Source organism: Lampris incognitus, chromosome 15 (genome assembly GCF_029633865.1).
Source record: "Lampris incognitus isolate fLamInc1 chromosome 15, fLamInc1.hap2, whole genome shotgun sequence".
In the NCBI taxonomy this organism is placed as follows: domain Eukaryota; kingdom Metazoa; phylum Chordata; class Actinopteri; order Lampriformes; family Lampridae; genus Lampris; species Lampris incognitus.
Window position 1 is genome coordinate 8,667,422 of NC_079225.1, and position 24,530 is coordinate 8,691,951.

The following is a 24,530-nucleotide window of genomic DNA, read 5'->3' on the forward strand; positions in this document are numbered from 1 at the left end:
TCGTTGAGCTGAGTTTTTACAACATCTGTGAGCACCACTTTTTTTTTTGTTGACTTTTTTTCCTCTCTTCACACCTGCTATCTTGTGAGTGCTTCCGTCCACCTGGCAGCAAGAGACCAGGTCACTTCCTGTTTCCTTGTTGGTGCAGACTCCGCGCTGGAGCCCCCCACAAACTGAGAGGTGGTAGATGTACTTGCCACTCCTCACGGGGTAATCTCTCCCCTTCAGGGAGCTCAGGTTAAACTCATAGCCGCTCCGCGGGTCCTGCACTCGGCACTCTTCGCCTGAGAGGGGAGGGGGAGAGGGAAGGGGGAGGGGAGGGGAGGTCACTGAGGTGCCCACTTCTTTACAGGAAGTTTGCTCTTGTATACAAACAGAAGCATTTCAGAATCAGAATCAGAACCGCTTTGTCGTTTCATTTCATGCACTTGTGCACATGTAACGACACGACACATGGTTGCACAGCAGTGCAACACAAACACAACGACACATCCAAAAACTACAGACACACATTTACCCAAACTAACACACATATCTAAACTAAGCAACAAAATAAATCACTGTCCAGGAGAGTGAACACCAGCCAGGATGACTGTCAGAACTGCCGGTCTGCATGAGCTAGCAGTTAGCTTAGCCTGCCCCGCTTCCGCATCCTGTCAGACCGCCCTCTGTGTTTCCTCTTCGGGCACAGCTCCAGGCAGGGCCGTGGTCCCTGGGCCTACAGGATGCAGCAGACCAGGCTCTCCCAGCCAATCCAGCACCAGCTCTCCCAGCCATCAAACCAAGACACACTTAGACGCCGACGTGGACAAAGACACTGCATGGACGGTTGCTGGGTGAGGCCGCCGCATATGCAAGTTCGCACCGCCATCTTCCCACACCGGAAGCGGAAGTGATTTCCATTTAAATTTCTTATGGACACGCACATCTTTTCTTTCAGTTATTCTGGTCATGAATATGCACGCAGGTGTGCGCACACAAACACACACACACACGCCAACTTACCTTGACTTTTCCTAACCGGGCAGGCCTCAGAGGTCCTCCAGATGAAAACATATTCACAGCCGTCTTGACGATCAAACACAGGGGAACCCTGGACAGAAAGACAGACGGACATTTGGACAGAACCGTGTGAGAAAGCAGAAGCTGACACGGGGTGGACACATGAAGCTGTTGCTGGTGCTGTTCTGCTGAGCTTGTCCTCACTGCTGGGTTTCTGACCCGCCGAAGTTTCAAATTTGTTCACCTGCTACTTAAGTAAGACCTGTACTAAGACCTGTACACATAGTGGGATGTGTTAGCACCCATATCACATTATCATTGCAATTAAAGCCCAACATTCATGCCTAAACCCTCATCTGGCTATGAGGAAATAAGCCTCAGGCAGCACAAACTTTTTTTTTTACTATTTCTATGTTCTGGTTGGGCAAGGGTTAGGTTCAAAATACACATGTTAAACATGTTTTCTTTTGGAGTTTTTTTTTAATTCCAGTTGGGAAAATGTTATCAAGTGTGAAGCAAGTTTTAATTCCCGGTGGTTTAGCGATACAAACATAGAGATGAACCAACCCAGATAAGGTTAGCCTTTCTGTGTTATCAACACAACTCTTTATAAAAGTAAAATAAAGAAATATTATAAAATATTATAAAAAATAAAAAATATTAAAAAATGTATTATAATTAAATTATATTATTAAATATCAAAAAATAAAATATTATACAAAATAGAAATATTAAAAATGTGTTATCATTAAATTATAATATTATTAAATATTAAAAAATAATAAATAGAAAAATATAAACACTAAGAAATATATTATAATTAAGCAATATTATATGATTAAATATTATTGAATATTGAAAAATATAAAAATATTAAAAATATAATTATTAAATTATATTATTAACTATTGAAAAATAAAAAAATATTATAAAAATTGTATCTTATAAAATAAAAACCTTTATTGCAGACTCAGGGTCCATAATAGATGAAGACAAGGTTAAAAAATAAATAAAATAAAGCCATAAAAGATAAGAACCATGGGTAAAAGATAAACCCTAGACAATACACAGAGTAAACACAATAAAATAACATAAAAGAGACAAATTAGTGTCTTATAAGGAGGCAGCTACACCAGCACTGCCGGGATTGGTAGTGACTGGCACTGAATCTTATATTAGTTAAAATCATGATGATTACATTATCAGAGTCACTGAGCCGACAAACACCATCTGGGTCTTTCTAGTAGTACTCTCATACCATCATTATAAGCTACTCGAAGCCTCTGCAAGCTTGCTTTTGTGTAGTTTGGTTTTGTTGTTTTTTTGCTTGTTTATTAAAGAAGTCTTTAAATGTTTCACACATTTTGAAATAAGGTGTTCAGTCACGCACAACTGTGACTGGTTGGACAGAGCGGGTGCTTGTGTATGATGGACAGCATGACTCACCGGGTTGTCGTCGCACTGGAGGATGATGCGGGTGGAGTAGCGAGTTGTGGCACCACACCGGTCTCCGTTCTGATAGAGAATGCTGATGGAGCCGTCCCCTGCCATCTGCGGGCTGGACTGGATGTAACCCAGACTCACACTGGTGCCGCCAATACTGCCGCATGCACCCAGCGGACCCACTGGAGGCCAGAGACACACTAAATCAGGGCATTGCTCTTGTGTGTGCGCATGTGTGTGTGGAGCGGGGGAGTAAGGCTGTGTTTCCACCAGAGACTTTTTTTTATCATGGCAGGAGAGTTGAAGGTGAGCGCTTGTCAGGTGAAAAGAAGCGGCTGGCGACTCCACATGTATGGGAGGAGGCATGTGGTAGTCTGCAGCCCTCCCCGGATCGGCAGAGGGGGTGGAGCAGAGACCGGGACGACTCTGTAGAGTGGGGTAATTGGTCAAGTACAACTGGGAGAAGAAAAAAAAAAGGGGGGGGTGGCTGGGGCGGGTAATCGCCAAATGCCAATTGTTGGGCTGACGGTAGCTGGTTGGAAAATTCTGACACGTCACCCCCACCTAACAGGCGCCCCTTGAAGGACACGTCTCTGATGGAAACACAGCCAACACATGTGCACATGTACATGTCAACTCACTGGGGCAGCCGTGACCAGGAGGCAGGGGCTTGCACACGTTCAGGTAGAAGCGACGTGTTTTAGCCTGGTCTGAGGTATCAACTGCAATCCAGGGGCTGTCGTCGTCATCCCTCGTCAGGTGGCTCAGGTCATACTCATTACCGTGGGAATCTGAGCATAGAATAGAGTAGAATAGACATTTATTCCTACAACCAGTGTGGATTCTTTGTTTTTAATACCTCGATATTTTTTTACGTTAATTTGGAAATCACAGAAAGTTGAGTCAGTTCATCTGGACACAACGTTTATTGAGAGAAACGTTTCATCGTTATCTCAGTGACCTCTTCAGTCTCACCTGACTGCAGGTACCCCCACCCTTATAAACAATACAGTGACTGCAGGTACCCCCACCCTTATAAACAATACAGTGACTGCAGGTGTCCCCACCCTCATAAACAATACAGTGACTGCAGGTACCCCCACCCTTATAAACAATACAGTGACTGCAGGTACCCCCACCCTTATAAACAATACAGTGACTGCAAGTATCCCCACCCTTATAAACAATACAGTGACTGCAGGTACCCCACCCTTATAAACAATACAGTGACTGCAGGTACCCCCACCCTTATAAACAATACAGTGACTGCAGGTACCCCACCCTTATAAACAATACAGTGACTGCAGGTACCCCCACCCTTATAAACAATACAGTGACTGCAGGTGTCCCCACCCTCATAAACAATACAGTGACTGCAGGTACCCCCACCATAACTACTGAAACCGTTGATCGGTTTCATATGCAAATGACCGTGACCATTAACTGGAGTTACAATGGTCATGTGTACTATTCACAGAGGACTAGGCAATAGTCGCCATCACAGCACTGTAGGATAGACATTATGACTCGTTTCGGCGAGGATTGCCTTAAATCTGTACGTGAGTACAAGCAAACGGCGTGTAAGATGGCAGACGACAGGAACCACCGGAGATTCAGCCTCGGGTGCAGATGGAGCGGGATTACACCTAAGTTCCTGCAAATGAAATCTTCCATCAAGGGCCACCGAGCTAACCAGATCCTCCAGAAGGCACAGAGCCAGCTGTTGAACGAACAGATTAGACAACCCAATTTTACTATCGACGCTTTGAAAGCCAAAGAGGAGCAGATCCAACCCGACTCCAGTTAGATGAGACCACTTCCCACATGGAGAAGGCTCGTCTAGCACAACGCAGAAAGTCGAAAACCAGGCAGCAAAAGAAGTTCGACCTACTTGCTGCACGCCAGAGACATCGGCAGACAACGGGTGGCGCCCTCGATGGCAGACAGAGAGATGGACGCCAACACATGTCGGCGATGTGGACAAGTGGGTGAAGAACCTGTCCGACAGACAACTCACCCAGGTGTGGAGACTGACATCCGGTAACACTTTAGTATGGGGAACATATTCTAAGTAACAAAAACTTAATTTAGAGTAATTTAACACTATGAACACTTGTAGTTTTGTGTGTTGTTATGTAAGAACAGAGCATATTCATTAAGTGTTGGTAAGGAAGAATAACTCTTCTTGTGGTACTACCACCTTATAAAGGCCATACTAAGCAACGCATATTGAGATGGTACTACTAATAAGCAATACTTCTGAGGTTATAGAGGGAAAACTCATAGTTAATGGCTTACTGGTTGTGTAATAAGGCCATGCAGAATAAGGCATTAATGAGTACGTAATAATGACCAAGTAAGAGCCAATATGTTGCTAATTTGCATGCTAATAAGCACCTAATTAATGGTGACTACGTTCCCCATACTAAAGTGTTACCTGACATCCTTGCTAAGGGGCTGAACTTTGCTGTCACACCGAGGCAAATCTCGCTAGTGGAACTGATCACAGCCACGGAATCAGTGATCCGTAAAAACAACATGGCGGACTCCGGAAGCAGAGCAACTGTAGAGGAAAGTTTCCGCCTGCCTCAGCAATGCGAAGGCGCCTCCGTCCAACACCAGTAGAGACGAGAGGAAAGCTCTCATGACTCTCAGTAAGGACAGTCACATCATCATCCTTCCAGCAAACAAAAACGGATGCACTGTTGTATTAAACCAGACAGACTATCATGAGAAAGTTGTGACCTGACTTAGCGACATAAATACTTATGAGCCCCTGAAACGAGATCCAGGCAGTGGCTACAAGAAAAAGGTGATAGACAGTCTGAAGCTGTAAAAACAGGACAATGCTATTGACAGAATTTTGTACCACCGATTATACCCAGAGAAAGCTACACCTAGTCTGTATGGTTTACCCAAGATACATAAACAGGATGTGCCATTACGGCCTATTGTTTGTATGATTAACTCAGTGACCTATAACATCTCTAAGTTTCTGGCATCTATTCTTAACCCGTTGGTAGGCAGTGATGAACATCACATTCAGAACACTATGGATTTTGTGGATACGGTGAGGGACATCATTATGGAGAGGATGAGACAATGGTCTCTTATGATGTTAAGTCTCTCTTCCTGTGTGTTCCTGTTGATGAAGCAGTGGAGGTAGTCTGTATGAAATTACAAAATTACCCCACCCTTAGCAATAGGACCACCCTTAACACTGACCAAGTGTGTCTGCTCCTGAAGCTGTCTTCAGTCCACATACTTCACATACAGGGGGCAGTACTATAGACAGAGGCATGGGTGTCTAAACCTAAATCAGTGGTGATTCCGTATGTGACGGGAGTGTCCAAACAGTTGAGACACATATTTTCCAAACACCGCATCTCAGTTGTTTTCAAAAACCCAAAACACACTGGGCCAGAAATTGGTCCACCCCAAGGATCTGGTCCCCTGGCACAAACAGAGCAACATAGTGTACGTTGTTAATTGTCAGGGGGATTGTCGTGTCTTGTACATCAGGGAAACTAAACAGACGCTGGCCAAGAGGATGGCACAACACAGGACAGCTAACACGTCAGGCCAGGACTCTGCAGTCTACACCATCTACAGGCCAGTGGCCACTCTTTCAGGGATGAGGATGTGCACATCCTTGATAGGGAGGAACGCTGGTTTGAACAGGGAGTCAAAGAGGCCATCTATGTGAAGAGAGAATGACCATCCCTGAACCAAGGGGGAGGAACCTAAGAGTACATCTGTCACCGTCTTTGGGCCCAGACACACCAAACCGACTAACGGTGACGAAGGCCAACTGTTGCATCGCCTCACGTCGCCTGCTGTCTGGGCCAAAAAGTAGCACCTGAACACAACGCAAAGAGTACAGCCAACCGCCCTGATTCGCTAGCTTAGCACTAATTCGCTAAGCTGAACAGCCAACTAGCATGTACGTTCTGCACTGATTCGCTAAGATGAACAGCCAATCAGATTGATCTCTTTCACCGACGGGCTCCGCCGATTCAATATGCTGAATCAGCCAAAAGGCTGCCGACAGGGGTCCGACTAGTGCCGACAGTGCAGGACACACCGCAAAAACTAGGGTCACAGACGCTCACCGACGGCCCGACATTGTCTGACATCCTGGTGTGTCAGGGCCCTAACAATGCTGTGATTGCAGCCATTCCCAAATGCTCTGTGAATAGTACACATGGCCATTGTAACTCTTGTTAATGGTCACGGTTATTTGCATACACGTAAAATTGATCGTTGTTTTCGGTTGTTATGCCACTGTATTGATATATATAAAGCGAGAGTGTATGTTTGTATGTTCGCTTAAAACTCCAGAAATACTCACCGTAGAACAAAAAGAAAGGTATCTTTACAATCAGCACTTTCCAAGGATTGCACAGTTCGAAAAATATTTCAAAAACCAGGTAAAAAATTTGATTTATTTGCGAAAGAGGCATTCCAATGATAATTTGTGGAGACTTCAGGCAAATCCTTCCAGTGGTCAAGGGAGGCACTACACCCAACATTGTCAATGCTAGCCTGAAGGTACGCAACATGGTTTACCCTGAGGTGCTTGAGCACTGAGTGACTAATACACACACTGGCAAAGAAGCTTGATGAATGGATTGAAAATTATGACATTTGATCATTTTCGGCAATAACATTTGTTTATTTGACATTCGTTTATCACTTGTATCATATCATAAATTATCGTTTTGGTGAGAACATTTTCCCTGGGCAATGCCGGGTACCTCTGCTAGTTTTTTTTATAAGGGTGGGGATACCTGCAGTCAGTTTAGACTGAAGAGGTCACTTGAAACGTTTCTCACAATAAATGCTGTGCCCAGATGAACTGATTCAACTTTCTGTGATTTCCTTGCCTGAATTATTGAGCATGCATCAAGACATTTAATTTGGATAGGTTTGTTACCAGCAATAACAAGTCACATTTCTGACAATAGAGAAGAAATGTAAAACTATAATATTTGTGTACACACTGGTATAATTGTTGCTAACATAATTTGGCTTTCCCTAAAATTAACAATGTTGATTAAGATTTTCAATATTTTTCAATCAAAATTTAGATTTAATTTGAGCTTTCTTTTAAATAGGTTAGCTGATTATATGTAGATTGTATGTCAGCTCCCAATGAATTCTCTGAATAAAACTAAGCCTTTCAAGGTCTAAAAAAAATCAGAAGACTTGTCTACTTCCACATGTGCTACGTTCTTACCGGTAACCTGGCAGGCCACTGGGGCAGGGCTGCAGGCCAGAGCAGTGGAGAACTCGAACAAGACATTGTGAGTCGTATGTGTGGATGAACCCAGGTCCTCTTTCACCAGTTTCAGAGTGCCGGGGTGTGAGTGTGGATCACACACAAAACTAATGACATAGATGTCTCGGGTCCCTGAGGGACAGAGAGATAGGGAAAGAAAAAGATCAATAGATCAATGGTGATGTCAAATGTCTTCGCTGTTAATCGTATTAAAGTCCATTGTCCACATCTCTGTATATCTCGTTGTGTAAAACTCATCTTTAACTCCAGACTAGATGATACAGTCAACTTTGCAGCCACCCAGCGGGCCAATCAACTTTACCTGTGGGTTTGTCTAGGTATCCCCTGTATGTTAGTGTGAGCAGGCCGTCCGTTGAGTACTGGAGGGACTTTTGCACCCCCACCGGACCTACAGGTTGCTCCCCTTCCAACTCACAACCCGCCACCCCTTTGCCACAGGCTGGTACATCTTCACAGATATTCACCTGCCAAGAAAAGAGCAAGAGGAGACAATCCAGTCATGTGTGAGTTGGTTGGGGGGGGGGGGTCAGTAAAATCAGCTGTGTGCAAGACACCAGAGGTCTTGATTTTTTTCTGTGGGAATAATGACTAATGTGTGGATGTGTGAGTGCACTTGAGTATGTGTGTATTTGGGGGAGGGGGGAGAGAGCACGAGAGAGAGTTTGCATGTATGTGTCTGTGTGCATCCTTGCGGAATTGGCGACCGTTTGTGTGTTTAAAGGCGGGGCGTGTCTGTGTGTATCGGTGCTGGGGATGGTTACTGTTATAATTCTATCTGTGACAGATTCCTTTGAAGATTTTAAGTGGTAATTTAACTATCTGCATTAGTCCAACAGAGCGATGTAATCTGATTACTTTGCTGATTAAACCTGCAGTGCAGAGGTTTTGTCTCCCCCTTCTGGCGGTGAGAGCAATTACTTCTCTTCTTTCAGCACTCTCAAACGAGGAAAAGCTGAAATGTGCGACACAAATACGTTTCCCTTGCCTTACTAGCAGTTTATATTCAGTCGTTTTTGTATAATATAATTACACAGTGCTGTCACATGTATTCTCTTACTGCAATATCCTGGTGTGTACATGTGATGTACTGGTGTTTGTGTTTATGTGTATTGGTGGGGGGGGGGGGTCTACTTTTGTGTGTGTTGTGTGTCCATGTTCTACCATGAAGATCTTGCCATTGCCCTCAGCTTTATATCCTTGCTCAGAGGCCAGAGGCTGGAGGTTGAACTCAAATCCAGTGTTTGGGTCGATCACAGAACAGCTCTGAAAGACACACACAGCCCCAGTGAACACGCGGATGGATCCCTGAAGCACGAGCCAGGACATTTACAAAAACCATCTTGGGAACTTGTGAGCGATCTTAGAATACTTGGAAAAAGCTTCCAACAACTTTAGCGTCTCGGTTTCCAACGTCGATATCGGCACAACGCGTTCATATTTTCCGTCGTGAGCGAAGGATAAAGAATGAGAGAGTGAACATCAGCGGGGTCTCCTGCAGGGGAACTCACATCGTTCTGGGCGGTTCTGATGGCGCATGCAGCCTGGGTCTCCCACATGAAGCTGGCGGTACAGTCCTGGTAAGTTAAGAACCTCGGCCCGGACGACTTCACAACAGGGCACACAGACAAACCAGTATTTTAGTAACATTGGAAATATTTGCTCTGACCTACACTTTGGCACCTCGCGTATCAGTTAGCTACGTTCTTGTATTCCTACCCCAGCGGGGGGGGGCTTTGAGCCCGTCTGACATCTAGCCATAACTATCTGTAAGACTCGATTCCAGCAGCTTTTAGTGGTGCCATCTCTCTGAGACGCCAGCTGACTCACCACGGCGCCCCTGGAGCAGGCGAGGTGGATGCGTGTAGTGTAGGCATGCTGCGAGCCATCCGAGAGGCAGGCCGAGCCGTCGGTGAACTCCAGCAGCAGCCTGTCGGGCCCCTCGATGACCGGGCCTCGCTTTGCTGTGCCCATGTTGCTGACTGACACCGTTTCTGTCAGGGTACCCTGAGCAGGCAGGGGCAGAAAATACATTTCCTTAACACACACACATGCACATTTACACGTGGTACTTCATATGGTAGGACACATCTAACGAAGCAGCTTTTCCCTTTGTGTACCCCCCCCCACCCCACTCGCATCCTCCCACAGTAGCAGGATACCGACCTGCTGTGACTCGTACTTCATCTGGCAGACTGACGCCTGGCGGTCGCAGCCTGTTACAGGAGTGATGGGCCGGCACACGTTGATGTAGTACTTCCTGAGGCTGTTGGGGTCAGACTGATCCATGACCTGCCAGTTCCTGCTGGAGCTGGTGCGAGACAGGCTGGGGAAGTGGGAGGGTGGCACGGCGGAGGGCGGCGAAATTGGAACGGGGAGGCAAATACGAGAAAGGGGGAAAAGACAAGAGAGAGAGGGAGAAACAGAGGAGTCGGTTGGAGCAAGAGTCGGGGTTCAAATCAAAGCTGTGCATGTAAGGGCTGCATGTCTGAACGCCAACCTTCACACAAAGCACACACCAGTGTAAAACAGACCGAGGCAAACAGGACATCAGCACTGGGATGGACACAGGAGCTGGCCTTTGACCTATTCCACCATTCGTTTTTTTTCATTTCCAGAACTGAACAACATTTACCCTCCCTTTGGGGAGGAAAACTACAAGAACGTATAGTTTTAACTTTTCCCAGCTATTGATCTTACTGAACTACAGCGCCACCTCTTCATCCTTCCTCACGGTGAAACACAACGAAAAGCCAGAAAATGGAAGTCGCACTTTCATTGTCCTGATCGACATCGCACACACAGCTGCATGGTAAGTACTAGCCTCTGTGTCCATAGCCTACTGGCTCGCACGAGGCAGGTGGCTGCTCACGAAATGCAACATGGGAGTTGTAGGAACGGCAAGAAACGATGAAACGGCGAGGGGAACGTTCTCTGTGGATATGAGCTACATCATAAATGTTGTTTCAGGCAGACTGTAATTATTATGCTGCTCACGAAATGCAACATGGGAGTTGTAGGAACGGCAAGAAACGATGAAATGGCGAGGGGAACGTTCTCTGTGGATATGAGCTACATCATAAATGTTGTTTCAGGCAGACTGTAATTATTATGCTTAACTCACTGTAACGCACAGTCACAACTGGAGTGTCTTTAAGCTTTTATTACATCATCTCACTACTGTGAGGTCTGGCCTTCTGTTCTGGGAACCGACCCTGTAAGCCTCCTACACACTGTGTGATGTGGGCCGTCTCAGACGAAAGGTGACTAAACGTGGCGACACCTTTGGTCAAGGCTCCAAATCAGTGGTCCTATGTCGCACTAGAGGACAGGTCCAGACATGGATGTAGGATGACCGTCTCACAATGTGACTGCTGCTACAGCCTACGCCTACTGGCCAAGCAACAGAAACGCAGCGTGAAATGACGCACTGATCAACACCACGCACAATCTTTGCTGGCGCTGAACACAAACAAACCCACTGTTAGCATCTGTGACCCACATGCCATGGATTCAACACAACGAGCAACAAAATGAGTAAAACGAGCAGAAAGGACTCGATTCCTGCTTGGCGTCACGTGCTCTACCGGCGGCGTAGGTTGATGACACGCTGACGCGGCACGCACGCCGGCGACGTTTTTATGGACTTGCGTCATAGCCTGCGATTCAATAGCGTTGTCCTCGTACAGTCCACATACATCACACTTGATGTCGTACCCAAGTTTATTGGATCCGTATCACAGTGTGGCCTGCAGTAAACTTACAGGACTGCTAAAACCTCTCAGTCTGCAGGAGACTTTAAACATCCCTGGTTTAAAGGTCCCATGAAACCGTACTCAGAGCACCCCCAGCTTCTGTGATCTGACATGAAAAAGAGTGGCTGGGTGGGGTTTTGTGAGAGAGGGGAGTTTAGTTTGACTGATGACCAGTAATGTTCAGTACTTTCTGGAAGAATGAGGACATCAGGATGCTGTTGGCTAGTTTCAGTCTCACTCCCGCTCATCAGTCTCACTCCCGCTCATCAGTCTCCCTCCCGTTCATCAGTCTCACTCCCGCTCATCAGTCTCCCTCCCGTTCATCAGTCTCACTCCCGCTCATGTCTCACTCCCGTTCATCAGTCTCCCTCCCGCTCACCAGTCTCACTCCCGCTCATCAGTCTCCCTCCCGTTCATCAGTCTCACTCCCGCTCATCAGTCTCCCTCCCGTTCATCAGTCTCACTCCCGCTCATGTCTCCCTCCCGTTCATCAGTCTCCCTCCCGTTCATCAGTCTCCCTCCCGTTCATCAGTCTCACTCCCGCTCACCAGTCTCACTCCCGCTCATCAGTCTCACTCCCGTTCATCAGTCTCCCTCCCGTTCATCAGTCTCACTCCCGCTCATCAGTCTCACTCCCGTTCATCAGTCTCACTCCCGCTCATCAGTCTCCCTCCCGATTATCAGTCTCACTCCCGTTCATCAGTCTCACTTCCGCTCACCAGTCTCACTCCCGCTCACCAGTCTCACTCCCGTTCATCAGTCTCACTCCCGTTCATCAGTCTCACTCCCGCTCATCAGTCTCACTCCCGTTCATCAGTCTCCCTCCCGCTCATCAGTCTCACTCCCGCTCATCAGTCTCACTCCCGCTCATCAGTCTCACTCCCGCTCATCAGTCTCACTCCCGTTCATCAGTCTCACTCCCGCTCATCAGTCTCCCTCCCGATTATCAGTCTCACTCCCGTTCATCAGTCTCACTTCCGCTCACCAGTCTCACTCCCGCTCACCAGTCTCACTCCCGCTCATCAGTCTCACTCCCGTTCATCAGTCTCCCTCCCGTTCATCAGTCTCACTCCCGCTCATGTCTCCCTCCCGTTCATCAGTCTCCCTCCCGTTCATCAGTCTCCCTCCCGTTCATCAGTCTCCCTCCCGTTCATCAGTCTCCCTCCCGATCATCAGTCTCCCTCCCGATCATCAGTCTCCCTCCCGTTCATCAGTCTCACTCCCGTTCATCAGTCTCCCTCCCGCTCATCAGTCTCACTCCCGCTCATCAGTCTCCCTCCCGTTCATCAGTCTCCCTCCCGTTCATCAGTCTCACTCCCGCTCATCAGTCTCACTCCCGCTCATGTCTCCCTCCCGTTCTTCAGTCTCCCTCCCGTTCATCAGTCTCCCTCCCGATCATCAGTCTCCCTCCCGTTCATCAGTCTCACTCCTGTTCACCCACTGGACATCTTTCTAGTGTGTGCTCACGAGAGCACAGTGATGTAACTAGAGAATTACTGTGGTTTTCAAGAAGAAAAAACAACATTGTGGGCGTGCAGGTGGTGTGGCGGTCTATTCCGTTGCCTACCAACACGGGGGTCGTCGGTTCGAATCCCCGTGTTACCTCCGGCTTGGTCGGGCGTCCCGACAGACACGATTGGCCGTGTCTGCGGGTGGGAAGCCGGATGTGGGTATGTGTCCCGGCCGCTGCACTAGCGCCTCCTCTGGTCGGTCGGGGCGCCTGTTCAGGGGGGGAGGTGGAACTGGGGGAAATAGCGTGATCCTCCCACGCGCTACGTCCCCCTGGTGAAACTCCTCACTGTCAGGGGAAAAGAAGCGGCTGGCGACTCCACATGTATGGGAGGAGGCATGTGGTAGTCTGCAGCCCTCCCCGGATCGGCAGAGGGGGCGGAGCAGAGACCGGGACGGCTCAGAAGAGTGGGGTGATTGGCCGGGTACAATTGGGGAGAAAAAGGGGGGGGGGTATCCAAAAAAAACATTATTCTTATCATGATTCTTAGGCAGCCTATCACAAAGCCAGTCTGTCATTACCTGGAGATGTCATACTGCTCCAAGGTTTTGGGATCAGTCACCACACACTCGTGGGGCCGCTCGGGACAGGCGTAGGACGTGTACCACAGGAAGTTGTACGTGTAATTGTCCTCCACCTAAACGAAGGCAGCGAGGTCAATATGCTGGCTGACAAGGGAGGGAGAGAAACGGGTGAGTCAAGGCGAGGAAGGAAATGAGAAGCTCACCTGGAACTCAGGTCTGCCCACCCCGGCGTCCCGGTCGCAGAGGAAGGAGATGAGGGTGGAGCGGAGGGTGTGTCCTCTGTTGTTGTACTGGGAGCCATTGCTGTAGGTCAGCTGGATAACCCCGTTGTAGTAAGATAAACGTGAGTTGGACCCCCCTAAACTCCAGGAGTTCAGGCTAAAGAGAAGAGATCATGTCCAGTCATTTCCTTTTATTTTTTCATTATTCATGTGTTCACCATGACCACTGCGTAGTCCTGTTATTTATTCATGTGTTCACCATGACCACTATGTAGTCCTGTTTTTATTTATTCATGTGTTCACCATGACCACTGCGTAGTCGTTTTTTACTTATTCATGTGTTCACCATGACCAGTGTAGTCCTGTTATTTATTAATGTGTTCATCGTGACCACTGTGTAGTCCTGTTTTTACTTATTCATGTGTTCACCATGACCAGTGTAGTCCTGTTATTTATTAATGTGTTCATCATGACCACTGTATAGTCCTGTTTTTACTTATTCATGTGTTCACCATGGCCAGTGTAGTCCTGTTATTTATTAATGTGTTCATCATGACCACTGTATAGTCCTGTTTTTATTTATTCATGTGTTCACCATGACCACTGTATAGTCCTGTTATTTATTCATGTGTTCATCGTGACCACTGTGTAGTCCTGTTCTTTACTTATTCATGTGTTCACCGTGACCACTGTGTAGTCCTCTGCAGCCACACGTGAACAACCAGCAGTCACTTACATACAAAACCCCATCCACCCATTTTGTGTTGCAAAGATTACAATACACTAAAAAGGGGTTTTTTTGGGGGGGAGGTTGCCCCTTTTTCACCCCAATTGTATCTGGCCAATTACCCCACTCTTCTGAGCCGTTCCAGTCGCTGCTCCCCCCCCTCTGCCGATCCAGGGAGGGCTGCAGACTACCACATGCCTCCTCCCATACATGTGGAATCGCCAGCCGCTTCTTTTCACCTGACAGTGAGGAGTTTCACCAGGGGGACGTAGCGCGTGGGAGGATCACGCTATTCCCCCAAGTTCCCCCTCCAACCCCCTGAACAGGCGCCCCCCCGACCAACCAGAGGAGGCGCTAGTGCAGCGACCAGGACACATACCCACATCCGGCTTCCCATGCGGAGACACAGCCAATTGTGTCGGTCGGGATGCCCGACCAAGCCGGAGGCAACACGGGGATTCGAACCGGCGATCCCTGTGTTGGTAGGCAGTGGTATAGACCGCCACGCCACCCGGACACCCACGCCAATTCTTTAATAGTAATGCAAAGGAGAATTTTTCGAAGACATCGTTTAAGGTTAATAATGAGTCAAAACTTCTGCAAACTCCTGACATCATCAGCTGACTGATAATTATCAAGGGAAGTCCTCGTCTCCTCCCAGTAACATCTTCTCTTTGTATTTGTGATGAGAGCTCAAAATCCTCATCAATCGAGAACTGGTTCGATCAAAACCCGAGGTATGGACAGATCCACCAGTTTAAAGTTCCAAGTAGTCTGCACACAACCCGACTAGTGGCGAGGAAACCACAGAGGTCAACACAGATTTCCATTCAGGTCGCTCCACCCTCATGGTACCATTTACAACCCGAGGTGATACCAGGACTATTACCCTCTAACAAATGGGCCCCAGCCGGTTTTAACTTGTTTATTCTCCTACGCCAGCCTGCCTTGTTTTTTCTGTCCAGAGTACACGTGTACTGGACCAATCAGGAATCAACACATACATCCAGCATATCAAAATAAGATGTTTTCACTGTCCAAGAGAACGCCAGCCAGGTTGACTTTCAGAACCGCCGGTCTACATGGGCTAGCAGTTAGCTTAGCCTGCCCCGCTTCCGCGTCCTGTCACACCGCCCTCTGTGTTTCCTCATCAGCAGACCAGACTCTCCCAGCCAGACACCTTCGACGCACCTCCCCGCACTCCACACGACATCACTAAAAACAAAGTCAAGGCTAGGTGAGGCCGCCGCCAAACCGCCCTCGGTGTTATCGGAACTGCTGGTCTGTATGGGCTAGCAGTTAGCTTAGCCTGCCCCGCTTCCGTGTCCTGTCACACCGCCCTCTGTGTTTCCTCATCAGCAGACCAGACTCTCCCAGCCAGACACCTTCGACGCACCTCCCCGCAATCCACACGACATCACTAAAAACAAAGTCAAGGCTAGGTGAGGCCGCCGCCAAACCGCCCTCGGTGTTATCGGAATTGCTGGTCTGCATGGGCTAGCAGTTAGCTTAGCCTGCCCCGCTTCCGCGTCCTGTCACACCGCCCTCTGTGTTTCCTCATCAGCAGACCAGACTCTCCCAGCCAGACACCTTCGAGGCACCTCCCCGCACTCCACACGACATCACTAAAAACAAAGTCAAGGCTAGGTGAGGCCGCCGCCAAACCGCCCTCGGTGTTATCGGAATTGCTGGTCTGCATGGGCTAGCAGTTAGCTTAGCCTGCCCCGCTTCCGCGTCCTGTCACACCGCCCTCTGTGTTTCCTCATCAGCAGACCAGACTCTCCCAGCCAGACACCTTCGACGCACCTCCCCGCACTCCACACGACATCACTAAAAACAAAGTCAGGGCTAGGTGAGGCCGCCGCCAAACCGCCCTCGGTGTTATCGGAATTGCTGGTCTGCATGGGCTAGCAGTTAGCTTAGCCTGCCCCGCTTCCGTGTCCTGTCACACCGCCCTCTGTGTTTCCTCATCAGCAGACCAGACTCTCCCAGCCAGACACCTTCGACGCACCTCCCCGCACTCTACACGACATCACTAAAAACAAAGTCAAGGCTAGGTGAGGCCGCCGCCAGACCGCCCTCGGTGTTATCGGAACTGCTGGTCTGTATGGGCTAGCAGTTAGCTTAGCCTGCCCCGCTTCCGTGTCCTGTCACACCGCCCTCTGTGTTTCCTCATCAGCAGACCAGACTCTCCCAGCCAGACACCTTCGACGCACCTCCCCGCACTCCACACGACATCACTAAAAACAAAGTCAGGGCTAGGTGAGGCCGCCGCCAAACCGCCCTCGGTGTTATCGGAACTGCTGGTCTGCATGGGCTAGCAGTTAGCTTAGCCTGCCCCGCTTCAGCGTCCAGTCAGACCACCCTCGGCGTTACCTCCTCGGGCACTGCTCCAGGCAGGGTCATGGTCCCCGGGAGACGCAGACGTGGGCAAAGACATGGATGGTACTGGGTGAGGCCGCCGCAAATGTAAGTTCGTGCCGCCATCCTCCCACACCGTAAGCAGAATAAGTGAAGAGAGTGATGCTAACAATACAAGTATATACGGAACATGCAGTCTGTGTTAAATGTTTATGTCCCTCCAAGATGGGAGCACACAGACATTTGTGAAATGTAAAATAGACACAAAGGAAAGGTGGCCTTGAGGTGGACATGGTGTGTGTGTCTGTGCAGAGGCGTGTTTGAGCCCCAGCGGCTGTCTTGCCTCCGTGTGTGTACATTTTGTTTGCCGTGTTTGTGTGTATGTACGTGCACATCTATACGGGTGCCCTCGCAGCCGTTTCCCACCTTCTGTCGACCTGGCACGCCCCGGCGTTCGGAGGACACTTAGCCGCCGTGACGGCACCGCACACATTGATGTAGTAGTCGTAGACGCCGCTGGTCAAATTGTAAAAGCCCCCGTTGAGTTTGGAGAGAGGCGATAAGTCGAAGGAGAAGCCTGGAGATGGGAAGGGGAGCAGAGAGAGAGGGAGACGGCGTGAGGCGGGGCAGTTAATCCGTCATGAACAACAAGTGGTGGTGGTGTGTGTGCGTGTGACCGGGTGACACCTACCAGCCTGGCGGTCCTCCACTTTGCATTTGTCGCCTTCGGTTTTTGACAGGACGCAAGCTGCAGCGGTGTACCACTCAATCTCATACACACAGCCGTCAGACTTGGTCCGCATGATGGGAGCGCTCTCCAGATCCCCTGCAGGGGGCGACATACGGGACGGGCGGAAAGCAGGGGGAGAAGTGGTAAATGGGTAGAAAGCACGAGGAAGAAGACAGTAACTTGGATAGAAATAAAAGACTGAAAAAAAAAAAAACTAAAATAATTCAGGTTTTGGGGTGGCCCGGTAGCGTAGCGGTGTATTCCGTTGCCTACCAACACAGGGATCGCTGGTTCGAACCCCCGTGTTGCCTCCAGCTTGATCGAGCATCCCTACAGACACGATTGGCCGTGTCTGTGGGTGGGAAGCCGGATGTGGGTATGTGTCCTGTTCACTGCACTAGCGCCTCCTCTGGTCGGTCGGGGCGGGAGGGGGAACTGGGGGGAATAGCGTGACCCTCCCAGGCGCTACGTCCCCCTGGTGAAACTCCTCACTGTCAGGTGAAAAGAAGCAGCTGGCGACTCCACATGTATCAGAGGAGGCATGTGGTAGTCTGCAGACCTCCCCGGTTCAGCAGAGGGGGTGGAGCAGAGACCGGGACGGCTTGGAAGAGTGGGGTAACTGGCCGGATACAATTGGGGAGAAAAAGGGGGGGGGGTGTAGGTTTCAGCAGATTCTCGACTGACAAAACACACAGACACACGCTCAAACCTGGTTTGCATTTGAGGGTGATGATGGTTTTGATCTTGACATTCTTCCAACACTCGCTGCCATTGGTGTAAATCAACCTGATGTCGTCTCCTCCTTCGGTTTTCAGGGGGGAGGAGAGGAACTTCCCCAGACTGGTGGCTCTGTGGTCCTTGTCTGAGAGACGGGAGGAGAAACAAATCAATGTCAACATGCTGTCGAGGACAACAAATGAAGCGAACCAGTGTTTTCTACCATTCGCACTTCGCTCCTCGTACGAGGACGACGATGATTTAAGAGGAGGCACTCAGAGAGGGAGCTGGACTCTCTATAAGGAGGTGAGCCTCTCTAGACAGCATGGTGCTTACTTCAGAATTAAACGCTCTCTAGATGGCGTTAACATCATCAAGGGACCTCTGAGGAGTTGTATTTACCGCCTCAGAACATTAAGATATCTTGTCTGATCTGAAACGACCACGTCAGCGAGGGTTTTCTTTTTTTTTCCATCGACTCCAACGATCCTGGCTAAAGTCCAAGTGGAAACACTGTGACGTGTCAGAGGTCATCTCTTAACGCAGGAAGAGTTGACCAGCTTGATCAAAGACGATATCCGCAAGCATTTTCACATCACGACAAACACATTAGAAAGGTAGCCATTAAACAAAGGATCATCACTGTCTCATATGATGAACCCGACAATCTGAACAAACAAATGACTGGACTGGGAACATCCCATAACCCATGTCTAAATCCCCACTGCTCTGTCAATTCACCAGAGAGACCACAAATCCACTGCCCTCCTGACGTCTTACTTTCTTAAAATAATAATAAAAATAATAATAATAATATTCCAAACAATTCTGTTTAGAAGACGACTTGAAGTCTTTGTTCCCGTTCCACCTTCCCATCCTTCTGCTACATACTGTCCCTCCTTACCCACGGCACAGATGGCGGCATCGTCAGGGCAGCCCGTGGCAGCTCCTCTCTGGATGACTTTGTGGCAGACGTTGAGGTAGAAGCGACGCTGGTCTGACTCTGGCGTATTGGCATCTACCGCCTCCCAGTTCTGGGCCGCCTCAGACTCTGTGATGAGCGAAAAACACCATTTAGGAAATATCAAGCAACAGTCAGGTGGGTGGGTGAGTGAGTGAGTGAGTAAGTGAGTGAGCGAGCGAGTGAGTGAGTGATTGAGAGAGCAAGTGAGAGTGAATGAGACAGCAAGTGAACGATTGAGTGAGATAGCGAGTGAGTGAGTGAGTGAGTGAGTGAGTGAGTGAGTGAGTGAGTGAGTGAGTGAGCAAGAGAGTGAGACAAAACGATAACTCAGCAAACTCCTGTGCCAGGTTCCGGAACACTCTCCCAAAGTGGTCTCTGACTGGCTTAGAGTACATCACTCTGTTAAACTGAACTCACACTGGCTTAGCTGAGCAGGATACCGAAGCTCACAAAAGAATCAAAGAATTCTGGCAAATGCACTACTCCACTTCATTTACCCACACTGAAACATGCGTAACCGTGCAGACTAGAAAATACATTTCACAAATCCATGTTCCCATATTTGGCAGGCCTCTACAGGCTTACTTAACATTCCCAGTGTTAGCCCAGAATAACAATAGTTAGCCCAGTTAGCCCAGAATAACAATACATAAGGCCTGTGGCCAGAGAGAGAAGAACTTTGAAGGCCACCGCACCACTAATGAGTAACTAAAAGGATGTCGGCACACTGATTTGTTTGCTCCCCATTATTCAATTCTGCTCGACATTTCGCCCCTAATTAGGGTTTTTTGCCAGGCAACGACTGAGTTATGGGTCAGAGTGTTTACACAGTATCACATAAAGACCAAGTTATGAGTCAGAATGTTGCACAGTATCACATAAAGACCAAGTTATGGGTCAGAATCTTGCACAGTATCACATAAAGACCAAGTTATGGGTCAGAATCTTGCACAGTATCACATAAAGACCGAGTTATGGGTCAGAATGTTGCACAGTATCACATAAAGACCAAGTTATGGGTCAGAATGTTGCACAGTATCACATAAAGACCAAGTTATGGGTCAGAATGTTGCACAGTATCACATAAAGACCGAGTTATGGGTCAGAATCTTGCACAGTATCACATAAAGACCGAGTTATGGGTCAGAATCTTGCACAGTATCACATAACAACTGAGTTATGGGTCAGAATGTTGCACAGTATCACATAAGACTTGAGTTATGAGTCAGAATGTTGCACAGTATCACATAAAGACCAAGTTATGGGTCAGAATGTTGCACAGTATCACAAAGACCGAGATATGGGTCAGAATGTTGCAGAGTATCACATAAAGACCGAGTTATGGGTCAGAATGTTGCACAGTATCACATAAAGACCGAGTTATGGGTCAGAATGTTGCACAGTATCACATAAAGACCGAGTTATGGGTCAGAATGTTGCACAGTATCACATAAAGATCAAATTATGGGTCAGAATGTTGCACAGTATCACATAAAGATCAAATTATGGGTCAGAATGTTGCACAGTATTACATAACAACTGAGTTATGGGTCAGAATGTTGCACAGTATCACATAAAGACTTGAGTTATGAGTCAGAATGTTGCACAGTATCACATAAAGACCAAGTTATGGGTCAGAATGTTGCACAGTATCACATAAAGACCGAGATATGGGTCAGAATGTTGCACAGTATCACATAAAGACCGAGTTATGGGTCAGAATGTTGCAGAGTATCACATAAAGATCAAATTATGGGTCAGAATGTTGCACAGTATCACATAAAGATCAAATTATGGGTCAGAATGTTGCACAGTATCACATAAAGACCGAGTTATGGGTCAGAATCTTGCAGAGTATCACATAAAGACCGAGTTATGGGTCAGAATCTTGCACAGTATCACATAAAGACCGAGTTATGGGTCAGAATGTTGCACAGTATCACATAACAACTGAGTTATGGGTCAGAATGTTGCACAGTATCACATAAAGACTTGAGTTATGAGTCAGAATGTTGCACAGTATCACATAAAGACCGAGATATGGGTCAGAATGTTGCACAGTATCACATAAAGACCGAGTTATGGGTCAGAATGTTGCACAGTATCACATAAAGACCGAGTTATGGGTCAGAATGTTGCACAGTATCACATAAAGACCGAGTTATGGGTCAGAATGTTACACAGTATCACATAAAGACCAATTTATGGGTCAGAATGTTGCACAGTATCACATAATGGGGAGCTGACAAATCAGTGTGCAGACATTCTTTTCTTTTCTCGTTGTTTGTTTCATTTGGTCTCGCTCCCATACCCAACTAAGGGTGCATGTGCACACAAGGCTGCCTTATTCTACACTGCACTACACACCCCTGAACTACTAAAGGACAATAAATGGAAGGATTAGTGTGAAAGCTCAAACTACAGACTACCACGTTTCCTCCGATACACATGGAGTCGCCAGCCGCTTCTTTTGACCTTACAGTGAGGCGTTTCACCAGGGGGACGTAACGCTATTCCCCCCAGTCCCCCCTCCCCACCGAACAGGCACCCCCGACCGACCAGAGGAGGCACTAGTGCAGCGACCAGGACACATACCCACATCCGGTTTCCTACCCGCAGACACGGCCAATTGTGTCTCTAGGGACGCCCGACCAAGCCGGAGGTAACACGGGGATTCGAACTGGTGATCCCTGCGTTGGTAGGCAACGGAATAGACCGCCACGCCACCCGGACGCCCAGAATGTCACCTTCTAAATCCTGTTCAAGATGTGCGTTAGTGGAGCAACGCTGGTGCCAGCAAAAATTGAGATCGAGTTAATTCTCACAAGCAAGACAGATCGCTTAATCTGAGATAACAGTCTCACCGGGGTATCGTGTGAGGGTTGAGAGGTCATAGAGTTTCCTTTTGTCAGCGACCTGACACAGCAGGTCCTCCTTCTCCTTGACACAAGCGTAAGCTGTCTTCCAGTCAAAGTAGTAGGTGCAGTCTGTCTCGCCTGCAAACACGGGAGCCCCTCGCCCATTGTTGGCTGTAGGAGGAAAAACCAAAATGAAGCAAAGCAAAGATGGGAGAAAAGAGAACAGACCAGACTGAATCTTCAGCATGATCTGCCTTGAAGCTCTATTTACTACAACTGTTTCTTCTGCGTATGATGTTTCATTGTTTTGCTGTTGGGAGCCTGCACTGCAGAAAATGTATATTAGAGCGACGGGCAAAATTTTCTGAGCCCAATTTTGATTTGCTGCAACCCATGAAGAATGAATAACATCTAAATCTTCTTCAATACAACTTCAGAAATATCTTTGCTCTCTTTCTCCCTGCTTATCCTAGTATCTTCTGTGTCACCTGCATCCTCACTGCATTCAAAGTTAATGATGGTCATTCTCTGGAAGCCCGAGGAGCAGTCGCTACCATCTGGGTAGATCAGAGTCAGGTCTCCATCAGAATACCTTTGGAGGGGAGGGGGAGAGGGAGAGAGGACAGAGAGAGACGTACACTCAGACTCAAAAAACGACAACGCAATAAACAGCAACTGACATTAATTGAGGAGGCAATCAACACAAACACCTTTTGGCAACATTGGAAACACCTAAACAAACCCCAACACCAGGAATAAGCTACACAAAGCAGCGATGTATGGACAACTCACTTTAAAACACTATACCACACTGTTCAAATTGATGTAAACACAGAGCAACCCCACGGTCATGAGAAGTTGACTGAATTGGAGCTAGCTACAAAAGACAACCAGAATCCACTAGACTCCCCAATTACTGAGCAGGAACTCCTGAAGAACCTGCAGAACCTCACATCTAACAAAGATTGTGGAACTGATGGCCTCTTGGACGAAATGCTAAAAAACATGAACGAGAAATTCCAATTGGCTATATTAAAACTATTCAGTGTGGTTCTGAGTGTAGGCTGTTTCCCTGACATCTGGAATCATGGACTTATAACCCCAGTCCACAAAAGCGGAGACAAGTTTGACCCTAACAATTACCGAGGCATCTGTGTGAACAGTAATCTGGGGCAGGTTTTCTGTAGTATTATGAACGCCAGACTTCTGAACTTCCTTACCAAGCACAGTGTCCTGAGCAAAAGCCAAACTGGATTTATACCACAACACCGCACAACCGACTATATTTACACCCTACATACCCTAATTGATAAACGTATAACACAAAATAAAACAAAAATGTATCCCGCTTTATTGACTTCCAAAAAGCTTTGGCTTGTATTTGGCATGCAGGACTGTTCTAGAAAGTTATTGAGAGTGGTGTAGGGGGTAAAACATGTGATATTATTAAATCAATGTATTCTGGCAATATGTGCAGTGTAAAAATTGGTAAAAAAAAAAGAGAAAAAGAACAGAATTCTTTACCCAAGGGCGAGGTGTCCGTCAAGGCTGTACCCTCAGCCCCACACTCTTCAACATCTACATTAATGATCTGGCTACTACTAGAAAAGTCCTCTGTCCCCGGGGTAAGTCTCCACAGTCAGGAGGTGAAATGCCTACTCTTTGCAGATGACCTGGTTCTGCTGTGCCCCATAGCAGGTGGCCTACAGCAGAGCCTGGATTTGCTAGAACATTACTGCCAGACCTGGGCCCTGACAGTAAACCCCAAAAAGACCAAAATAATGATATTCCAAAAGAGATCCAGATCTCAGGACGTTCTACCTAAATTCTCAATTGGTACAAAACATGTAGAGTACTGCACACACTACACCCGTCTAGGATTAAAACTAAGTTCAGCTGGACATTTTAATGAAGCAGTTCATGAGATGAGAGGGACAGCATGCCGGGCTTTATACGCCATAAAAAAAATATACAAACAGAAATACCAGTTAGAATTTGGCTAAAATTAATTGGGTGTGTTATTGAACCAACTGCACTCTATGGCAGTGACGTGTGGGGTCCACTTATAAAACAAGACTTTACTCAGTGGGATAAACACCCCACTGAGGCCCTGCATGCAGAGTTCAGTAAGATCCTCCTACATGTCCAGAGGAAAGCTACAAACAATGCATGCAGGGCAGAATTAGGCCAATACCCACTAATACTAAAAATACAAACAAGAGCAATGAACTTTTGGACACATCTAAAACCTAAGTGGCCCCCTCTCGTATCATCCCCAAGCCCTGCAATGCCAAGAGCTGAATAGTAACAGGAACCCCCTTACCCAACTGGTCCTGAAGCTGAGACCCCAAACCTGCTCTATTAATACCCCTCAGGAACACAACACATCACCAACCAGACCAAATCACATTACCAAACA

General features: G+C 47.7%; 1 protein-coding gene across 1 annotated transcript in view; it reads right to left on the reverse strand.

Moving 5' to 3' along the window:
- The window catches only part of igf2r (insulin-like growth factor 2 receptor), a 103,578-nt gene that overhangs the window by 46,476 nt on the left and 32,572 nt on the right, over window positions 1–24,530 (reverse strand). Inside the window, exons 10-27 of the mRNA XM_056294635.1 lie at window positions 22,600–22,703; window positions 22,118–22,282; window positions 19,194–19,340; window positions 18,282–18,434; window positions 17,534–17,668; window positions 17,269–17,419; window positions 13,737–13,911; window positions 13,531–13,646; window positions 9,911–10,070; window positions 9,575–9,751; window positions 9,256–9,351; window positions 8,909–9,010; window positions 8,049–8,211; window positions 7,685–7,858; window positions 3,087–3,236; window positions 2,449–2,627; window positions 1,006–1,093; window positions 75–284 (exon numbers count right to left, since the gene is read on the reverse strand). Of these exons, the coding sequence (XP_056150610.1) occupies window positions 75–284; window positions 1,006–1,093; window positions 2,449–2,627; window positions 3,087–3,236; window positions 7,685–7,858; window positions 8,049–8,211; window positions 8,909–9,010; window positions 9,256–9,351; window positions 9,575–9,751; window positions 9,911–10,070; window positions 13,531–13,646; window positions 13,737–13,911; window positions 17,269–17,419; window positions 17,534–17,668; window positions 18,282–18,434; window positions 19,194–19,340; window positions 22,118–22,282; window positions 22,600–22,703 (2,645 nt within the window). The remainder of the gene's footprint in view (window positions 1–74; window positions 285–1,005; window positions 1,094–2,448; window positions 2,628–3,086; window positions 3,237–7,684; window positions 7,859–8,048; window positions 8,212–8,908; window positions 9,011–9,255; window positions 9,352–9,574; window positions 9,752–9,910; window positions 10,071–13,530; window positions 13,647–13,736; window positions 13,912–17,268; window positions 17,420–17,533; window positions 17,669–18,281; window positions 18,435–19,193; window positions 19,341–22,117; window positions 22,283–22,599; window positions 22,704–24,530) is intronic.